Source organism: Oncorhynchus masou, chromosome 22, assembly GCF_036934945.1.
Source record: "Oncorhynchus masou masou isolate Uvic2021 chromosome 22, UVic_Omas_1.1, whole genome shotgun sequence".
Taxonomy (NCBI): domain Eukaryota; kingdom Metazoa; phylum Chordata; class Actinopteri; order Salmoniformes; family Salmonidae; genus Oncorhynchus; species Oncorhynchus masou.
The window spans coordinates 9,583,907-9,601,914 of record NC_088233.1 but is presented as its reverse complement, the minus strand read 5'-3'; the positions used below and the strand labels follow the sequence as shown (position 1 = coordinate 9,601,914).

Genomic DNA, 18,008 nt, shown 5'->3' with positions numbered 1-18,008 from the left:
CGGTGGAAACAAGATGGCGGTTCTGACAAGACCGCCAACATATTTACTCGAATAGATGTCAAAATTAACCCTCATCGAGCGTTTTGTTCGTGACCTGCATGTATTTCATGCATCATGAAGACCAGGAAGATGTTCTATAGTAGGGATTGACGAAGCCACGACCGTTACTAAAGTCAGCGTGATGTGCGAGAGCTATGCCCGCTCGCTGCTGCGTGTGTCGGTGGCGCAGATCTGCCAAGCGTTGGGCTGGGATGCGGTGCAGCTCACCGCCTGCGACCTGCTTTCCGATGTTCTGCACAGATATATCCAGCAGTTGGCCAGGGGTTGTCATCGATATTCGGAGCTCTGTAAGTACTGTATCTCTGAAATGTCTACTTGAAGTGAAAGTGATCTGTCTAGGTATCACGTTGTTTATTCCCGGCTCTGTGACTAAGCGCCCCCTCCAACCGAGGCCTAACGTTAGTTCTAATGATATACATTTTCAGTAAACATAACCAAGCTGCTAACCAACTATGTTAGTTAGCCACATTATGTAATCAATGACCAGACTTGGTTATGTTTGCGAGTATACATTTCCTAAGTATTGCATGTATGTAGCTGTTAGCTTAATTGTGTATGTTTTGACCATGTGTATTTGTGTTTCTCTAAAAACCTGTCATGCTGTGTCCGACATGCTTAGCTCAGATGTCAACACAGGGGAGTGTTCAACATGGCAGAGAAGGAAAACAGTGTGGTATCTCATTTTAGAATGGCTTTTAAGAAAATACTGTCCTATAAATGTAGTAGGTTTGTCAATAATTGTACAGGATGAAATTACATTAAAGTAACTATGCTGAAGACATAACAGCTAATGGTTTAGGATGTCTTCATTTTGGCTCAATCAAACCAGGATTTAAGAAAGAGGAGGATCTGTTTGACAAAGGAAATACTGTATTCAGACAAGTCCTGGCATGATATGATCCTTGTTGTCCATTCAGTCTCACCCCTTGGGTTTGACCCTTAGGAAGATGCATGTAAAAGGAGGCCTTTCGGTTTGCTGTCTCATGCATTCTCCTGTCTGTTCCTAGATGGGAGAACAGACCCAGTGCTGGATGACGTAGGCCAGGCATTTAGGCTGCTGGGGGTGAGTCTATCTGAGCTGGAGGACTATGTCCACAACCTGGAGCCCGTAGGGTTCGCCCAGCAGACGCCCCTCTTCCCCCTCAGCAAGAACAATGTGCTGCAGTTCCCTCAGCCTGGAGTGGGGGTCCGGTGGGACGTAGAAGAGAGGAAGGACTACATTCCAGATTATATGCCACCCTTGGTCTCACTACAGGAAGGTAAGGCTGTAGCATTGTGTGTGTTTGTGTTACACAACTTACCTCTATGGAGAACAGTTGTGCATGGAGAATGTTGTGAGATAGGGAGTGATGGGGAGAGTATGCTTCTGTATTTGTGTGTTTATGGGGTTTTGTCAAACAGATGTTTTTATCCTTGATCTTTAATTCAATGCCAATCAGACCCTAGAAGATTTAATGATTGATTTAACTCAGTATTATATCTCTCTCTCTTTCTCAACTGCAGAAGAGGAGGAAGCCCTGGCTGACATGGGCACCTCTGCTGAGGCCATGCAGGTCCCGCTGGACGATACCGACGAGGATATAGATGACGACGAGGCGGTGAACGATGAGAACCACCCTGTGAAGAGACACCTGGACAGCCCCGACGCCGCCATGGGTATGATGCCCACCTCCAAGAGGCCTCGCATGCACTCTGGCTTCAGCCCCGACTGGAGCATGGAGCCCAGGGAGCCTCTCACCTCCCTCAACCCCCAGCGTGTTCCTCCAGGCATGATGGCCTCACACTCTCACGACAGCCTGGGTTCAATGTCTATGTCCCCTGAGACAGCTGGGCCTCCAACGTCGTTCAGACCCCAGCCGGTGACCCCCGGGAGACACTCTGATCATAAGTCACATGGCAGTCAAGGCCGCAAAGGGCCCAAGGGCTCATCCCCCAGCAGGCCACGGACTAAGTCCCCCAAGGGGGTCAATGCTGGTGGGGCTATGTCAGGCAGCCCCATCCGCTCGCCCAAATCTTCCAAGGAAAGGAAAAAGTCACCTTGCCGGACCAAGAGCCCTAAAAGTCCCAAGAGCCCCAAGATAGGCTCTGGAGTCAAGTCTGGGTCTCACCCCCAGGGCAAGTCTGAGGCTCAGGTCCTTGGCCTACAGAGGCTGCCTCTGTCAGCCCTCAGTGAGAGGATGGGGAAGGAGAATATCCACGTGCAGAGCCTAGAGGACCACGAGCTTGCAGGTTTCGTCTCTAGTAAACTCGTCGAACCTGGCACCAACAACGCCGATATCGACGACTCCATCGACACTGTGATCGCCAGGGCATGCGCCGAGCGGGAGCCCGACCCCTTCGCCTTCTCGTCGGGCTGCGAGTCGGAGAACGATGGCTTCTCCTCTCCCCGCAGGCTCACTATCATGGAGCCAGGAGGAATGCCTAAGCTCTCACTGGGAGCCAACACCATGGCAAAAGACCTGTCCACGCCACTACACCTCAACGCAGGTGGCGGCCCCGGGAGCTGGACCATGGACGACTCCATCAACGAGGTCATACGCAAGGTAAACCAGGGGGATCCGTCAGCAGGACAGCCCCAGGATGAATCGTACCTCTCCTCAGCGTCCGCCTCACCCCCGACGCCGGAGCCCCTCCTCAAGATGTTCCAGGAGAAGAACAAACTCGTCTCCTCGGCTGACATCAAGAAGAAACTGAAGAAGGAGCTCAAGACAAAGATGAAGAAGAAGGAGAAAGGAGAGAAACCAAAAGATAAAGAGAGGGATAAAGACAAGGGGAAGATGAAAGAGAAGAACAAGGATAAGAACAGGGACAAGAGCAAAGATTCTTTCTCCAAAGAGGCCAAGATACCATGGAAGGACCTTGGAAACAAGGACGACCTCAGGGAACACTTCCAGGGTCAGATGTCAGGGTTTGGCAGTCCGGAGGGCTCCATCATCAAGATCAAGTCCCGCGGTGGAGGGGATGGCAGCGGCAAGAAGGAGAAGGACAAACACAAAGACAAGAAGAAGGACAAGGAGAAGAGCAAGAAGGACAAAGACAAGCGGGAGAAGGGCAAGGACAAGCAGAAGATATCCTCCCTCACCCCGTTCAGTTTGAGTGACATGCCGGTCCTGTTCAGCCCGTCGACGTGTCTCCGCATCCCCTCCATGTTGCCCCCTCTTCCCCCCATCCTCCAGGACAAGGATGTGAAGAGCAAGGAGAAGGACAAGAAGAAAGACAAGAAGGAGAAGAAGAAGAAGAAAGATAAAGACAAGGAGAAGGAAAAGGAGAGGGAGAAGGAGAGAGATAAAGAGGAGAAGAAGAAAGAGAAGGAGAAGCGAGAGAAGGAAAAAGAGAAGATCAGACTAGAAAAGGTAACTTGTCTTTTCCCAGGATTGGTTTGTAGTGTAGCGTTTTATAAAACATTAGTGAAGCATCTTGTGCACACACACACACACACAATAAGAACGTTGCTCCTTCTTCTTTTCCCCACTGTTCCAGGTGAGGGTGGAGACTCCAGTGACTGTCCCGTCTCCTGTCATCCCCAGGCTGACCCTGAGGGTGGGGGCTGGACAGGACAAAATGTAAGTTTCTCAATTCAAATCAATGCAACTTTAATAGTCCATTCAGAAAGTATTCAGACCCCTTGACTTTTTCCACTTTTTGTTACGTTACAGCCTTATTCTGTTAAATAAAAACAAATCCTCATCAGTCTACACACAATACCCCATAGTTACAAAGTGAAAACAGGTTTTTAATATATATATATATATTTTTAGACAGAAATCAATTCAAATTTATTGGTCATACACGTGTTTAGCAGATGTTATTGCGAGTGTAGCGAAATGCTTGTGCTTCTAGCTCCGACAGTGCAGTAATATCTAACAAGTAAACTCTTAACAGTTTCACAACATGTACTCCAAAATACACCTAAATATAAGTAATACTAATTAAGAATTAAGAAAAGGATTAAGAATATATATAGATATATGTCAGAGCGGCATTGGACAGTACCAGTCAAAAGTTTGGACACACCTTGTCATTCAAGGGTTTTTCTTTATTTGTACTTTTTTCTACATTGTAGAATAATAGTGAAGACATCAAAACTATGAAATAACACAAATGGAATCATCATGTAACCAAAAAAGTGTTAAACATATCAAAATATATTTTAGATTCTTCAAAGTAGCCACCCTTTGCCTTGATGACAGCTTTGCACATTCTTGGCATTCTCTCAACCAGCTTCACCTGGAATGCTTTTCCAACAGTCTTGAAGGAGTTCCCACATATGCTGAGCACTACAAAGAGAAACTCAGCCGTGAGCTGCCCAGTGACGCGACCCTACCGGATGAGCTAAATGCCTTTTATGCTCGCTTCGAGACAAGCAACACTGAAGTATGGGTGAGAGCACCAGCTGTTCCGAACGACTGTGTGATCACGCTCTCCGTAGCCAAGACCTTTAAACAGGTCAACACTCACAAAACCGCGGAGCCAGGCGGATTACCAGGATGGACAGTACTCAAAGCATGCGCGGACCAACTGGCAAGTGTCTACACTGATATTTTCAACCTCTCCCTGACCGAGTCTGTAATACCTACATGTTTCAAACAGTCCACCATAGTCATTGTGCCCAAGAAGGCGAAGGTAACCTGCTAAATGATTACTGCCCCGTAGCAGAGTCTTTTCGTAGCAGACTCTTTTCGACTACTACCCCATAGCATTTTTTTTATTTTACCTTCATTTAACTAGGCAAGTCAGATAAAAACAAATTCTTATTTTCAATGATGGCCTAGGAACAGTGGGTTAACTGGCCTAGGAACAGTGGGTTAACTGGCCTAGGAACAGTGGGTTAACTGGCCTAGGAACAGTGGGTTAACTGGCCTAGGAACAGTGGGTTAACTGCCTGTTCAGGGGCAGAACAATGGATTTGTTTTACCTTGTCAGCTCGGGGATTTGATTTTGCAACCTTTCGGTTACTAGTCCATCGCTCTAACCACTAGGCTACCTGCCGCCCCATTTACATCGGTAGCCATGAAGTGATTTGAAAGGCTGGTCATGGCTTACATCAACACCATCATGCCAGAAACCCTAGACCACTCCAATTCACATACCTTTCCCACCTGGACAAAAGGAACACCTACGAGGTTCACTGACTACAGATTAATTAGCATTCGACACTATAGTGCCCACAAAGCTCATCACTAAGCTAAGGACCCTAGCTGGTAAGGGTAGGCAACTATACATCTGTCACGCTGATCCTCAACACTGGGGCCCCTCAGGGGTGCATGCATAGTAGAGGTCAACCAATTAATCTGAATGGCCGATTAATTAGGGCCGATTTCAAGTTTTCATAAAAATTGGAAATCTGTATTTTTTTACACCTTTATTTAATCTTTATTTAACTAGGCAAGTCAATTAAGAACACATTCTTATTTTCAATGACAGCCGAGGAATGGTGGGTTACCTGCCTCGTTCAGGGGCAGAACGACAGATTTTCCCCTTGTCAGCTTGGGGGATCCAATCTTGCAACCTTACAGTTAACTAGTCCAACACAATAACAACCGTTGCACTCCACAAGGAGACTGCCTGTTACGCAAATGCAACAAGCCAAGGTAAGTTGCTAGCTAGCATTAAACTTATCTTATAAAAAACAATCAATCATAAATCACTAGTTAACTACACATGGTTGATGATATTACTAGATATTATCTAGCATGTCCTGTGTTGTGTATGATCTGACTGAGTATACAAGTATCTAAGTATCTGACTGAGCGATGGTAGGCAGAAGCAGGCGTGTAAACATTAATTCAAACAGCACTTTCATGCGTTTTGCCAGCAGCTCTTTGTTGTGCGTCAAGCATTGCGCTGTTTATGACTTCAAGCCTATCAACTCCCGAGATGAGGCTGGTGTAACCGAAGTGAAATGGCTGGCTAGTTAGCACGCGCTAATAGCGTTTCAAACGTCACTCGCTCTGAGCCTTGGGGTGGTTGTTTCCCTTGCTCTGCATGGGTAACGCTGCTTCGATGGTGGCTGTTGTCGTTGTGTTCCTGGTTCGAGCCCAGGTAGGAGCGATGAGAGGACGGAAGCTATACTGTTACACTGGCAATACTAAAGTGCCTATAAGAACATCCAATAGTCAAAGCTTAATGAAATACAAATGGTATAGAGGGAAATTGTCCTATAAATCCTATAATAACTACAACCTAAAACTTCTTACCTGGGAATATTGAAGACTCATGTTAAAAGGAACCACCAACTTTCATATGTTCTCATGTTCTGAGCAAGGAACTTAAACGTTAGCTTTCTTACATAGCACATATTGCACTCTTATTTGAGGTAAATTTATTTTATTGATGTATTATATTAAGTTAAAATAAGTTTTCATTCAGTATTGTTGTAATTGTTATTGTTAAAAATACATTTGGTTCTTTTTTGGTTCTCCAATAATCGGTATCGGCGTTGAAAAATCATAGTCGGTCGACCTCTAACACATAGTCCCTGTTCACCCACGACTGTGGCCAAACACAACTCCAACAACATCATTAAGTTTTCTGACAACACAACAGTGACCGACAACGATGAGACAGCCTATAGAGAGGTGGTCAGAGACCTGGCAGTGTGGTGCCAAGACAACAACCTTTCCCTCAATGTGAGCAAGACAAAGGGGCTGATCGTGGACTACAGGAAAAGGAGGGCCAAACAGGCCCCCATTAATATCGACTGGGCTGAAGTGGGGCGGGTCGAGATTTTCAAGTTCCTAGGTGTCCACATCACCAACAAACTATCATGGTTCAAACACACCAAGACAGTTGTGAAGAGGGCACGACAACACCTTTTACCCCTCAGGAGACTGAAAAGATTTGACATGGGTCCCCAGATCCTCAAAAGGTTCTACAGCTGCACCATCGAGAGCATCCTGACCGGTTGTATCAACGCCTGGTATGGCAACTGCTCACCATCTGACCGTAAGGTGCAACAGAGGGTAGTGTGTACAACTCCAGTCATCCAAGTCGTAGACTGTTCTCTCTGCTACTGCACGGCAAGCGGTACCGGATCGCCAAGTCTCGGAACCAAAAGGCTCCTTAACAGCTTTTACCCCCAAGCCATCAGACTGCTGAACAATTAATTAAATGACCACCCAGACTATTTACATTGTAAATCAATGTAAATGGTTTCTCTTTTTCTCTCCCTTTGTTTTTACACTGCTGCTACTTTCTGTTTATTATCTATGCATAGTCACTTTAGAAATTACCTTGACTAACCTGTACCCCCACACATTGACTCGGTACCGGTACCCCCAGTATATAGCCTCATTATTATGTTATTTTCTTGTTGCTTTTTTACTTTAAAAAAAATGTTTTGTTACAGAAATACTTTTAGTTAATTTAGTCAATATTTCTTAACTCTTTCTTGAACTGCATTGTTAGTTAAGGGCTTGTAAGTAAGTTTTTCACGGTAAGGTCTCCACCTGTTGTATTCGGCGCATGGACTTGTTGGCTGCTTGTCCTTCACTCTGCGGTCCAACTTATCCTAAACCATCTCAATTGAGTTAAAGTCAGGTGATTGTGGATGCCAGGTCATCGCTGCAGAATTATGTGGTAGCCATGCTGGTTATGTGTGCCTTGAATTCTAAATAAATCGCAGACAGTGTTACCAGCAAAGCCTCCTCCATGCTTCACGGTGGCAACCACACATTCGAGATCATGCGTTCACCTACTCGGCGTCTCACAAAGACATGGCGGTTGGAACCAAAAATCTCTAACTTGGACTCCAGACCAAAGGACAAATTTCCACCGGTCTAATGTCCATTGCTCGTGTTTCTTGGCCCAAGCATGTCTCCTCTTCTTAATGGTGTCCTTTAGTAGTGGTTTCTTTGCAGCAATTTGACCATGAAGGCCTGATTCACGCAGTCTCCTCCGAACAGTTGATATTGAGATGTGTCTCTTACTTGAACTCTGAATCATTTATTTGGTGTGAAATCTGAGGCTGGTAGCTAATGAACTTATCCTCTGCGGCAGAGGTAACTCTGGGGCTTTCTTTCCTGTGGCGGTCCTCATGAGAGCCAGTTTCATCATAGCGCTTGATGGTTTATGCGACTGCACTTGAAGTTCTTGACATTTTCCATATTGACTGACCTTCATGTCTTAAAGTAATGAGGGACTGTTGTTTCTCTTTGCTTATTTGAGCTGTTCTTGCCATAATATGGACTTGGTCTTTTACCAAATTGGGTTATCTTCTGTATACCACCCCGACCTTGTCACAACACAACTGATTGGCTCAAACGCATTATGAAGGAAAGAAATTCCACAAATGAACTTTTTAAGAAAGAACACGTGATAATTGAAATGTAATCCAGGTGACTACCTAATGAAGTTGTTTGAGAGAATGCCAAGAGTGTGCAAAGTTGTCATCAAGGCAAAGGTTGAAAACTTTGAAGAATCTCAAATCTCAAATTTATTTTGATTTAACACTTTTGGTTATTACGTGATTCCATATGTGTTATTTCATAGCTTTGATGTCTTCACTATTATTCTACAATGTAAAAAATAAATAAAAAATAAAAAAACCTGGAATGAGTAGGTGTGTCCAAACTTGACTGGTGTATGTAGGTAAATCTGTTTTATGTGGCACTATTTCTATGCTTCCCGTTCTTAAGTTAAATTTTTGTGTCTTTTTACTTTTGATTTTGTACACCAGCTTCAAACATTTGAAAATGCAATATTTTGGGTTATTGAAAATAGATTTCAAAGCGGTTTAGATGGTACTATGATCATCTACACTATACATTGCTTGTTTTTGTCACAAATTGAAATTAAGCGAACTATTAGATTTTTAGTAACCAGGAAATGCTGAGCAATTTCTACATATTGCACCTTTCACTTAATTTGGCTGTGGCATTCAGCTGCATCAAACATGTATAGCACACACTGACACAGGAGTAATTATACATAGATGTACAAAACAAGTGCTGTGGCTGGTCCTATGTGGTTCAGGGCCTATAATTTTGACCCCCATGAAGTAAGTTTCTCATTGGCTCTCTCTTCTTCTCGCTCTCTCACCTTCCCTCTTTTTCTCTCTCTCTTTCTGCCTATCTCCAGAGTTATCAGCAAGGTGGTCTTGAATTCCGAGCCGCCGCCACCGCCTAAGATGCCAGCTCCTAAGACCCCCGCCGCCAAATCTGGACCCGGCAATCGCCTTCAGCTGCCGCCACCTCCTCCAATCCTCCCTCCAATACTCTCGTTGGCACCCCCTGCATCCCATCTTCCCCCTGACAGCCCTCCCCCTGCCATGCTCTCCCCCACATCCTCCGGCAAAACATGTGTACGCAGCGTGGTCACTGAAACTGTCAAGACATATGTGGTGAGTGCCATGCCACTATATTACTCCTGTATCTCTCCTATTCTGTCTTCCTATGTGAACCCCTTAATCACTCATATACAGCTCATTTTTAAAAACATTTTTTAAATTTTATTTAACCAGGTAGGCCAGTTGAGAACAAGTTCTCATTTACAACAGCGACCTGGCCAAGATAAAGGAAAGCAGCGTGACACATTCAACAACACAGAGTTACACATGGAATAAACAAACGTACAGTCAATAACGCAATAGAAAAATATACAATGCAGTGAGTGCAAATGTAGTAAGATTAGGGAGGAAAAGGCAATAAATAGGCCATAGTGGCAAAATAATTTAAACTTAGCAATTAAACACTGGAGTGATAGATGTGCAGAAGATGAATGTGCAAGTAGAGATACCAGGGTGCAAAGGAGAAAAAGAAGAAGAAAAAACAGTATTAGGATGAGGTAGTTGGGTGGGCTATTTACAGATGGGCTGTGTACAGGTGCAATGATCGGTAAGCTGCTCTGACAGCTGATGCTTAAAGTTAGTGAGGGAGATGTGGCTGGAAACATGTGTCTTTCTACTCCTGTGTGTTTTTATTGAAGAAGCACAACTGCAGTATACATAGTCTTGAGCATGTTCTTCATTGCTCCGGATAGTAACAGGTAATGGATATACGCTGTGTATACCAAACATTAGGAACACCTCACTAATATCGAGTTGAACCCCCTTTTAGCCCTCAGAACAGCCTCCATTCGTCAGGGCTCTACAAGGTGTGAAAAGCATTCCACGTCAATGCTGGCTCATGTTGGCCTCCCACAGTTGTCAGACCACAGTTGTGTCAAGTTGGCTGGATGTCCTTTGGGTGATGGACCATTCTTGATACACACTGGAAATTGTTGAGCAGTGTTGCAGTTCTTGACACAAATTGCCTGGCACTTACTACCATACCCTGTTCAAATGCACTTAAATTGTTTGTTTTGCCCATTCACCCTCTGAATGGCACACACAGACAATCCATGTCTCAATTGTCTCAAGGCTTAAAAATCCTTCTTTAACCTGCCTCCTCCCCTTCATCTACACTGATTGAAGTGGATTTAACAAGTGACATCAATAAGGGATCATTACTTTCACCTGGATTCACCTAGGAAAGAGCAGATGTTCTTAGTGTTTTTTTTTACACTCAGTGTACATAGGCATACATAATAAACACCTTTTATGTGATGCCTATTCTTATTGTACTCCTGAGTGTCTTGTTGCTAATGTTGTTTCCCCTGTAGGTCCGTGATGAGTGGGGAAATAAGGTCTGGATCTGTCCTGGATGTAACATGCCTGATGATGGCAGTCCCATGATTGGCTGTGATGACTGTGATGACTGGTACCACTGGTAAGAGAGAGGTTTGGATTCATTTATCCAGCCATTAATTCATTTATTTTTATTAATTTGTTAATCTGTTTGTTCATCCATCCATTGATTAATTCATCCATTTACTGTAGAACCATAGTGAGGAACATTGACTAGTTGTTGCTGTAGAACCATAGTGAGGAACATTGACTAGTTGTTGCTGTAGAACCATAGTAAGGAACATTGACTAGTTGTTGCTGTAGAACCATAGTGAGGAACGTTGACTAGTTGATGCTGTTGACTAGTTGGAACATTGACTGGTTGTAACCTAAAGAATACAACTTATGCTACGCTGTGGAAAGCTGATCTACTCTTACTATGTATGTATTTTAGATCATTCCGTCTTCCCTCCTTTTTATCACTCACTGATTCCATCTTCCTCCCCCCAGGCCTTGTGTCGGGATGGTCTCGGCCCCTCCCGAGGACCAACAGTGGTTTTGTGTGAAGTGTGCCGGCAAGAAAAAGGACAAAAAACACAAGAAGAGGAAACACAAAGTGCATTGAGAGAGACTATGCAAAACATAGGACTTTGGACTGTTCATTCGCTGGACTGACTGCTTCTTCAAGCCATCCTCTTGGAACACTCCTGGCACTGCTGTAAACAAAGAAAGAAAAGTGGAGAAACATGACAGATGAGACATTCACACATCCTGATGACTTTAGTTAATGACATGATGGGCCAATGATATGATAGCGCCCGTGTATGACTGCAGGAAACAAAGAAATACAGACTCTTTAACCAGCACATGTCCAACCGCCGTTCTGTGGGTTCCATGGTTACGACGCTTCCTTCCCCTCCCTTCTGTAAAGTGTTTTGGGGAGGGTGGTGCTTTTAAGTCTGCGTCCTGGTTTTCTACCCTTCTGTCTGTGGGCATTAGCACTCCACATCATGGATGTGCACTTGCACAGTCCCTTTCATGGATTGAACAATCTCTTAGAGTGTGCACTTGCACACTTGGGTAGATAATCAGGACGCAGCCTCCTGTTGATGTGAGAACCCAGCGTTCAGGAAGGAATGTTCAGGTGCTCTAATGTCGTCACGGAGATCATGTTTTTCAATCATCATGGCTTCAAACAGATAATTGTTGAGTTCAATGTTGTCAAAGAGAACAGGGTATAGAGAGAAGTCTACATTCATCTTGTTGTTGTTTACCTTAGTAATGTCATAGCCTGGTCCCAGATCTGTGTGTGCTCTCTTGCCAATTCTGATGGCTATTGTCTTGAGTTGGAGACAGCAAGACAACACAAACACATCTGGGAACCAGGTTAGTATTGTCACATAAAAGGAGGTCAATAATATCAAACTGAATGACCGATTCAGATTCTGCCTGTTTAAATCCCCCCTCTCGGTTTTCTGCTGCAGTATCCTCAAATATGTCATGTATTCTCCCCTATGTTTTTATTGAGAAAGTGAAGCTAAAACTTTTAATGTGGCTCTATGCTCCAGCATTTTGGATTTGAGATCAAATATTTTATATGTGGTGATGACAGAATGTCCTATTTTATTTGAGGGTATTTTCATACTTATCTGTTATGCCGTTTAGAAATGAATGCACTTTATGTACCTAGTCCACCCATTTTGAATTTCGACAAATTCACTTAGTGTATTACATTTAGTCAAAAGTTGACTTTTTTTCCATATTTCTAGCACACAATGACTACATAAAGCTTGTGACTCTACAAGCGAGTCGGATGCATTTACAGTTTGTTTTGGCTGTGTTTCTGATTATGTTGTGTCCAATAGAAACCTATGGTAAATAATGTATTGTGTCAATTTGGAGTCACTTTTTTTTATTTTAAATAAGAATAGAATCTTTTACATTCATGTGGATGCTACCATGATTACGGATAATCATGACTTGAGTCGTGAATAATAATGAGTGAGAAAGTTATATTCACAAAGATCATGCCCCCAAAACACGCTAACCTCTTAACCATTAACACAAACAGGTTAGCATTTTTACGTGTTATGATATTTATGCCTGTGACTTTTTCTCATCATGATTCAGGATTCATTCAGGACTATCTGTAACCATGGTAGCGTCCTCATTAATGTAGTTGTGTTAAGAAAACATTCTATTCTTATTTACAATAAAAGAGACTCCAAAATGACACAACATTGTTTACCATTGATTTAATTTCTATTGGACACAACATAATCTGAAACACAAACTAAACAAACTGCAAATGCATCCAACAAGTTTGTAGAGTCACAAACTTGATGTAGTCATTGTGTGCTAGGAATAATGGGACTAAATACTAAACTTTTGACTAAATGTAACACACTAAGTTAATTTGTCCAAATACTGTATTTGTCATGACAACTTCAGGGGGGGGGGGGGGCTAAATGCATAAAGTGCTTATATTTCTAAACAGGAAAACAGATTTATGAAAATACCCTCAAATAAAAAGTGACATTCTCTACTGTTGCCTCATATAAAACATTTGATCTCAAATCCAAAATGCTGGAGTATAGGGCCAAATGTAAAAGTTTTAGCTTCCCTGTCCAAATAAATACGTAGGGGATAGTATATGAAGCCACATTCATTTTGTTCTTAGGACTTATATTCTAATTTGTTAAATCCATTTCCAGATTATTGGTTTTTAACTTGAATAATTTTTTTTAATGAAAGTTTGTATTTTTTATTTTTCATATAAATTGTCTCCAAATCAGTTCTACATTAGCTGTGCTCATTGTAAAGGTATCTAATTTGGCTGATATATTTCATATATTAAAGCCTAACAGTCTGTTAACTACACATAAATCTCATTGCCATCCTAACAAATGGAATGAGTAGTCGGTTATCTTCATCTGTACCCAAGTTCTCTGTCGGCATCTGTCCTTGTTTCCATGATTCAGGTTGAGATCCCACTTCTATCTAACGTTGTGCTTTTTCTTTTTTACATTGATTGTTCTGTGTGCAATCCTCACCCTTTTACACCAAGATAAATTTTTCTTAGTTTGTGTTAATGCATTTAATTCATGAAAATACAGTGGAAATATTTTAACAAAACCGAAGTTGAATTTGTTAAATGAATCTGAAATGTTTGGATAAGGAAGCAGTGTGTCGTTTTTTGTTTGTTGTTGCTGTCATTTGAATTTAAATTTTGTCTGAGGAGTATGGAGTCATACAGCCCAAAATAAGTAGTTTCCTCTCCCTTGTCCACAGTCCCCTTCCATAAGGAGTTGGCAAGAGATTAAACAGACTGGCACCCAGAAGTCTAGTGGATAATATACAAGAAACACCTCATGTAGAGTGTTCAAGTGGAGCCTACTAGAATGTTCAAGTACTAGAATCTAGCGCAGAGCGTTTGCGGAGTCTTAAGCCTAGTGTAAACTTTCCAGTAACATTTTACTTAAAGCTGACAGGTTAAAATGCTTTATTATTTGCTGAAGAAATATATGGTCCTTCATAATGTCTTTATAAGACTTAAAAATCCAAGGGTAGGTAGAATGTTTTAAGAAGTAATGTCTTCCTGGTGTGGTAATACAAAGTATTTAGCCAATTTAAAAGGTCTGTCCGGCACTATGCAGCACAGTTATATGTTCCATTACACAGCAATTCTTCAAATTTTGCATTTCTCCATATGACCACATGGTGTCATTCTTAATGCAGGTACTGGCAGGCTTCTTCACATGTCACGACATTGAGTGTGGAGCTCTTATCCGATGTTGGATTCTGGGGTGTGAAGAAGTGGAATTCATTTTGTGCACAGAATGCTGTAGAAACCATGTGGAACGTCTCTGAGGAATAGTTTGGCCCCGAGCTGACAAGATAAAATTCTGTCGTTCTACCCACTGTTCCCCGGGCGCCGTGGATGGCGATTTCAGGCAGCCTCCCGCACCTCTCTGATTCAGACGGGTTGGGTTAAATGTGGAATAGACATTTCAGTTGAATGCATTCAGTTGTACAACTGACTAGGTATCCCCCTTTCACTTTCTGCAATTTGAACTGTTAATTAAAGTCCAGTAGCTTTTGTAGTGTCTGTCTTCAAGCCCACATGATGCAACAAACCACAGGTGCCATGGGATTGCAATAGACGAGTAAAAAGATTTTCTGATTGGACCATAATGAGGCCTATATCATGCAGGGAACTATTTTGTTGCTACCCATCTGTCTAGGTAAAAATGGCATGTGCTGTTGGCAATGTTTGATTTTGAAGAAAGCACAAAAATATTTTTGAAAAGTTTTTTTTTTTCCCATCTTGCCAAATCCTATGGCCCTTCACTTCAGAGGTGAAATAACTATATACGGCCACCCAGCGAATAGGGACTGGGTTTTTGTTTTGCCGTCGTTAATAGGATACGTGTTAATGTAACGATAGGAATAGCAACACCATGCAAGCAGCGAAATCATCACCATAGTAACAGGCATTATTTTTTTTACCTGGCGTCTCTCCATGAGTTAGGAGGCAATTGGTTTGTAACTTGCATCGTGATGACATTTTAAAACCAGAATCTGTCATCTGTACTCCAATGGGTCTATAATATATTATTAATTGATTGCACCTTTAAGGAGATACCTACACTATTCCTTTCTTCTGTCTATCTCTGCCTGTCTGGCTGTCTCTCTCTCTCTCTGCCTGTCTGGCTGTGTCTCTCTCTGCCTGTCTGGCTGTGTCTCTCTCTGCCTGTCTATCTCTCTCTGTCTGTCTGTCTCTCTGCCTGTCTGTCTCTCTGCCTGACTGTCTCTCTGCCTGACTGTCTTTCTCCCTGCCTGTCTGTCTCTCTCTCTGTCAGGCTATATGCATGCCTGCCTGTCTGTCTCTCTGTCAGTCTGTATGTCTGCCTGTCTGTCAGGCAACCCGGTACATCTCATGCTGGGGGTTTCATTTTGGTCTATTTTAGACTGCTTGAGTCAGATGATTTGGGCTCCAAATCTTGTTGAAATCTTCACAGTAAATTGAAATATTTGGCCAGGCAGAAAGCAGAACTGATGCACTATACTGTCATGCTTGGGCTGTGTTGTGTTGTATGGGTGGTGGCTGGGTGGGTGGGTGGATAGTGTAGGTGAGTGCTAAAAATGTAATGGCGTATAGAGAGTGTTATGAGATAAAGAGTGAAAGTGTGTGTGTGTGTGTGTGTGTGTGTGTGTGTGTGTGTGTGTGTGTGTGTGTGTGTGTGTGTGTGTGTGTGTGTGTGTGTGTGTGTGTGTGCGCCACAGCTGGCCCTCGATGGGTAAGAGACAGTCTTCTGATGTGAAGAAGTCTGAGAGGAAGTGAAACAGGACCTTGGAAAAAGAGAAGTGAAAAGTGTTCTCTTGCAAGATAAGCTCTGTGCTTTGTACAGATAACTAAAAACGTGTTTTAATGGCGGCTCTCTGCCAGCTTCATCATACAACACCATGCATTCAATGAACAATACATAGATCATTGAATGTGTAAACATTTCCCTCAAATGCCTTTCTTTATAGAAAGTGTGGTATGCTCAGATGTGCTTATAAAAAGCCAGGAAGCATTATACAGTGTGTGCAGGGTTTAAGTCAAGTCACTGTGACAGAAAGTGTAAACAGAGGGAGAGAGAGACAGAGAGTAAGTGATGTAAACAAGTTTGGCATTTGAAATTGAACTGGACTTTTTACAAGCTCTTCCCTGCTAATGTAAGAGTCATATCAATGTTGAGCATATCCTTTCTTACAAGCAAACCGTTTCCTCTCCCATGTGACATGTGAGACCTACAGGGAGATATATTGGAGATGTGTGAGACCTACAGGGAGATGTATTGGAGATGTGTGAGACCTACAGGGAGATGTATTGGAGATGTGTGAGACCTACAGGGAGATATATTGGAGATGTGTGAGACCTACAGGGAGATGTATTGGAGATGTGTGAGACCTACAGGGAGATGTATTGGAGATGTGTGAGACCTATAGGGAGATGTGTGAGACCTACAGGGAGATGTGTGAGATCTACAGGGAGATATATTGGAGATGTGTGAGACCTACAGGGAGATATATTGGAGATGTGTGAGACCTACAGGGAGATGTGTGAGACCTACAGGGAGATATATTGGAGATGTGTGAGACCTACAGGGAGATGTATTGGAGATGTGTGAGACCTACAGGGAGATGTATTGGAGATGTGTGAGACCTACAGGGAGATGTATTGGAGATGTGTGAGACCTATAGGGAGATGTGTGAGACCTACAGGGAGATGTGTGAGATCTACAGGGAGATATATTGGAGATGTGTGAGACCTACAGGGAGATATATTGGAGATGTGTGAGACCTACAGGGAGATGTGTGAGACCTACAGGGAGATATATTGGAGATGTGTGAGACCTACAGGGAGATATATTGGAGATGTGTGAGACCTACAGGGAGATGTGTGAGACCTACATGGAGATATATTGGAGATGTGTGAGACCTTAGGAGATGTATTGGAGATGTGTGAGACCTACAGGGAGATGTATTGGAGATGTGTGAGACCTACAGGGAGATATATTGGAGATGTGTGAGACCTACAGGGAGATGTATTGGAGATGTGTGAGACCTACTGGGAGATATATTGCAGATGTGTGAGACCTACAGGGAGATGTGTGAGACCTACAGGGAGATATATTGGAGATGTGTGAGACCTACAGGGAGATGTATTGGAGATGTGTGAGACCTACAGGGAGATGTACTGGAGATGTGTGAGACCTACAGGGAGATATATTGGAGATGTGTGAGACCTACAGGGAGATGTATTGGAGATGTGTGAGACCTTAGGAGATGTATTGGAGATGTGTGAGACCTACAGGGAGATATATTGGAGATGTGTGAGACCTACAGGGAGATGTATTGGAAATGTGTGAGACCTACAGGGAGATGTGTGAGACCTACAGGGAGATGTATTGGAGATGTGTGAGACCTACAGGGAGATATATTGGAGATGTGTGAGACCTACAGGGAGATGTATTGGAGATGTGTGAGACCTACAGGGAGATGTGAGACCTACAGGGAGATGTATTGGAGATGTGTGAGACCTACAGGGAGATGTATTCTAGATGTGTGAGACCTACAGGGAGATGTATTGGAGATGTGTTTGACCTACCGGGAGATATATTGGAGATGTGTGAGACCTACAGGGAGATGTATTGGAGATGTGTGAGACCTACAGGGAGATGTATTGGAGATGTGTGAGACCTACAGGGAGATGTATTGGAGATGTGTGAGACCTTAGGAGATGTATTGGAGATGTGTGAGACCTACAGGGAGATGTATTGGAGATGTGTGAGACCTA

The 18,008-nt window shown here is 43.1% G+C and overlaps 1 protein-coding gene across 3 annotated transcripts; it reads left to right on the top strand.

The window, feature by feature from the left end:
- Positions 1–3: 3 nt before the first annotated feature.
- LOC135508981 (transcription initiation factor TFIID subunit 3-like) lies at positions 4–13,840 on the top strand. 3 transcript variants are annotated; one of them, XM_064929239.1, is made up of 7 exons: positions 4–347; positions 1,068–1,319; positions 1,564–3,413; positions 3,541–3,623; positions 9,139–9,400; positions 10,660–10,766; positions 11,174–13,840. In XM_064929239.1, exons 1-7 carry the CDS (start codon positions 182–184, stop codon positions 11,286–11,288), a joined length of 2,835 nt encoding a protein of 944 aa, XP_064785311.1. In that variant the 5' UTR covers positions 4–181; the 3' UTR covers positions 11,289–13,840. The 3 variants fall into 3 exon arrangements, with proteins under 3 accessions (XP_064785311.1, XP_064785312.1, XP_064785313.1); XM_064929240.1 differs by lacking the exons at positions 10,660–10,766; positions 11,174–13,840 and adding an exon at positions 4,308–4,581 and having other exon boundaries at positions 9,139–9,307; XM_064929241.1 differs by lacking the exons at positions 9,139–9,400; positions 10,660–10,766; positions 11,174–13,840 and adding an exon at positions 4,282–4,481.
- Positions 13,841–18,008: the final 4,168 nt, after the last annotated feature.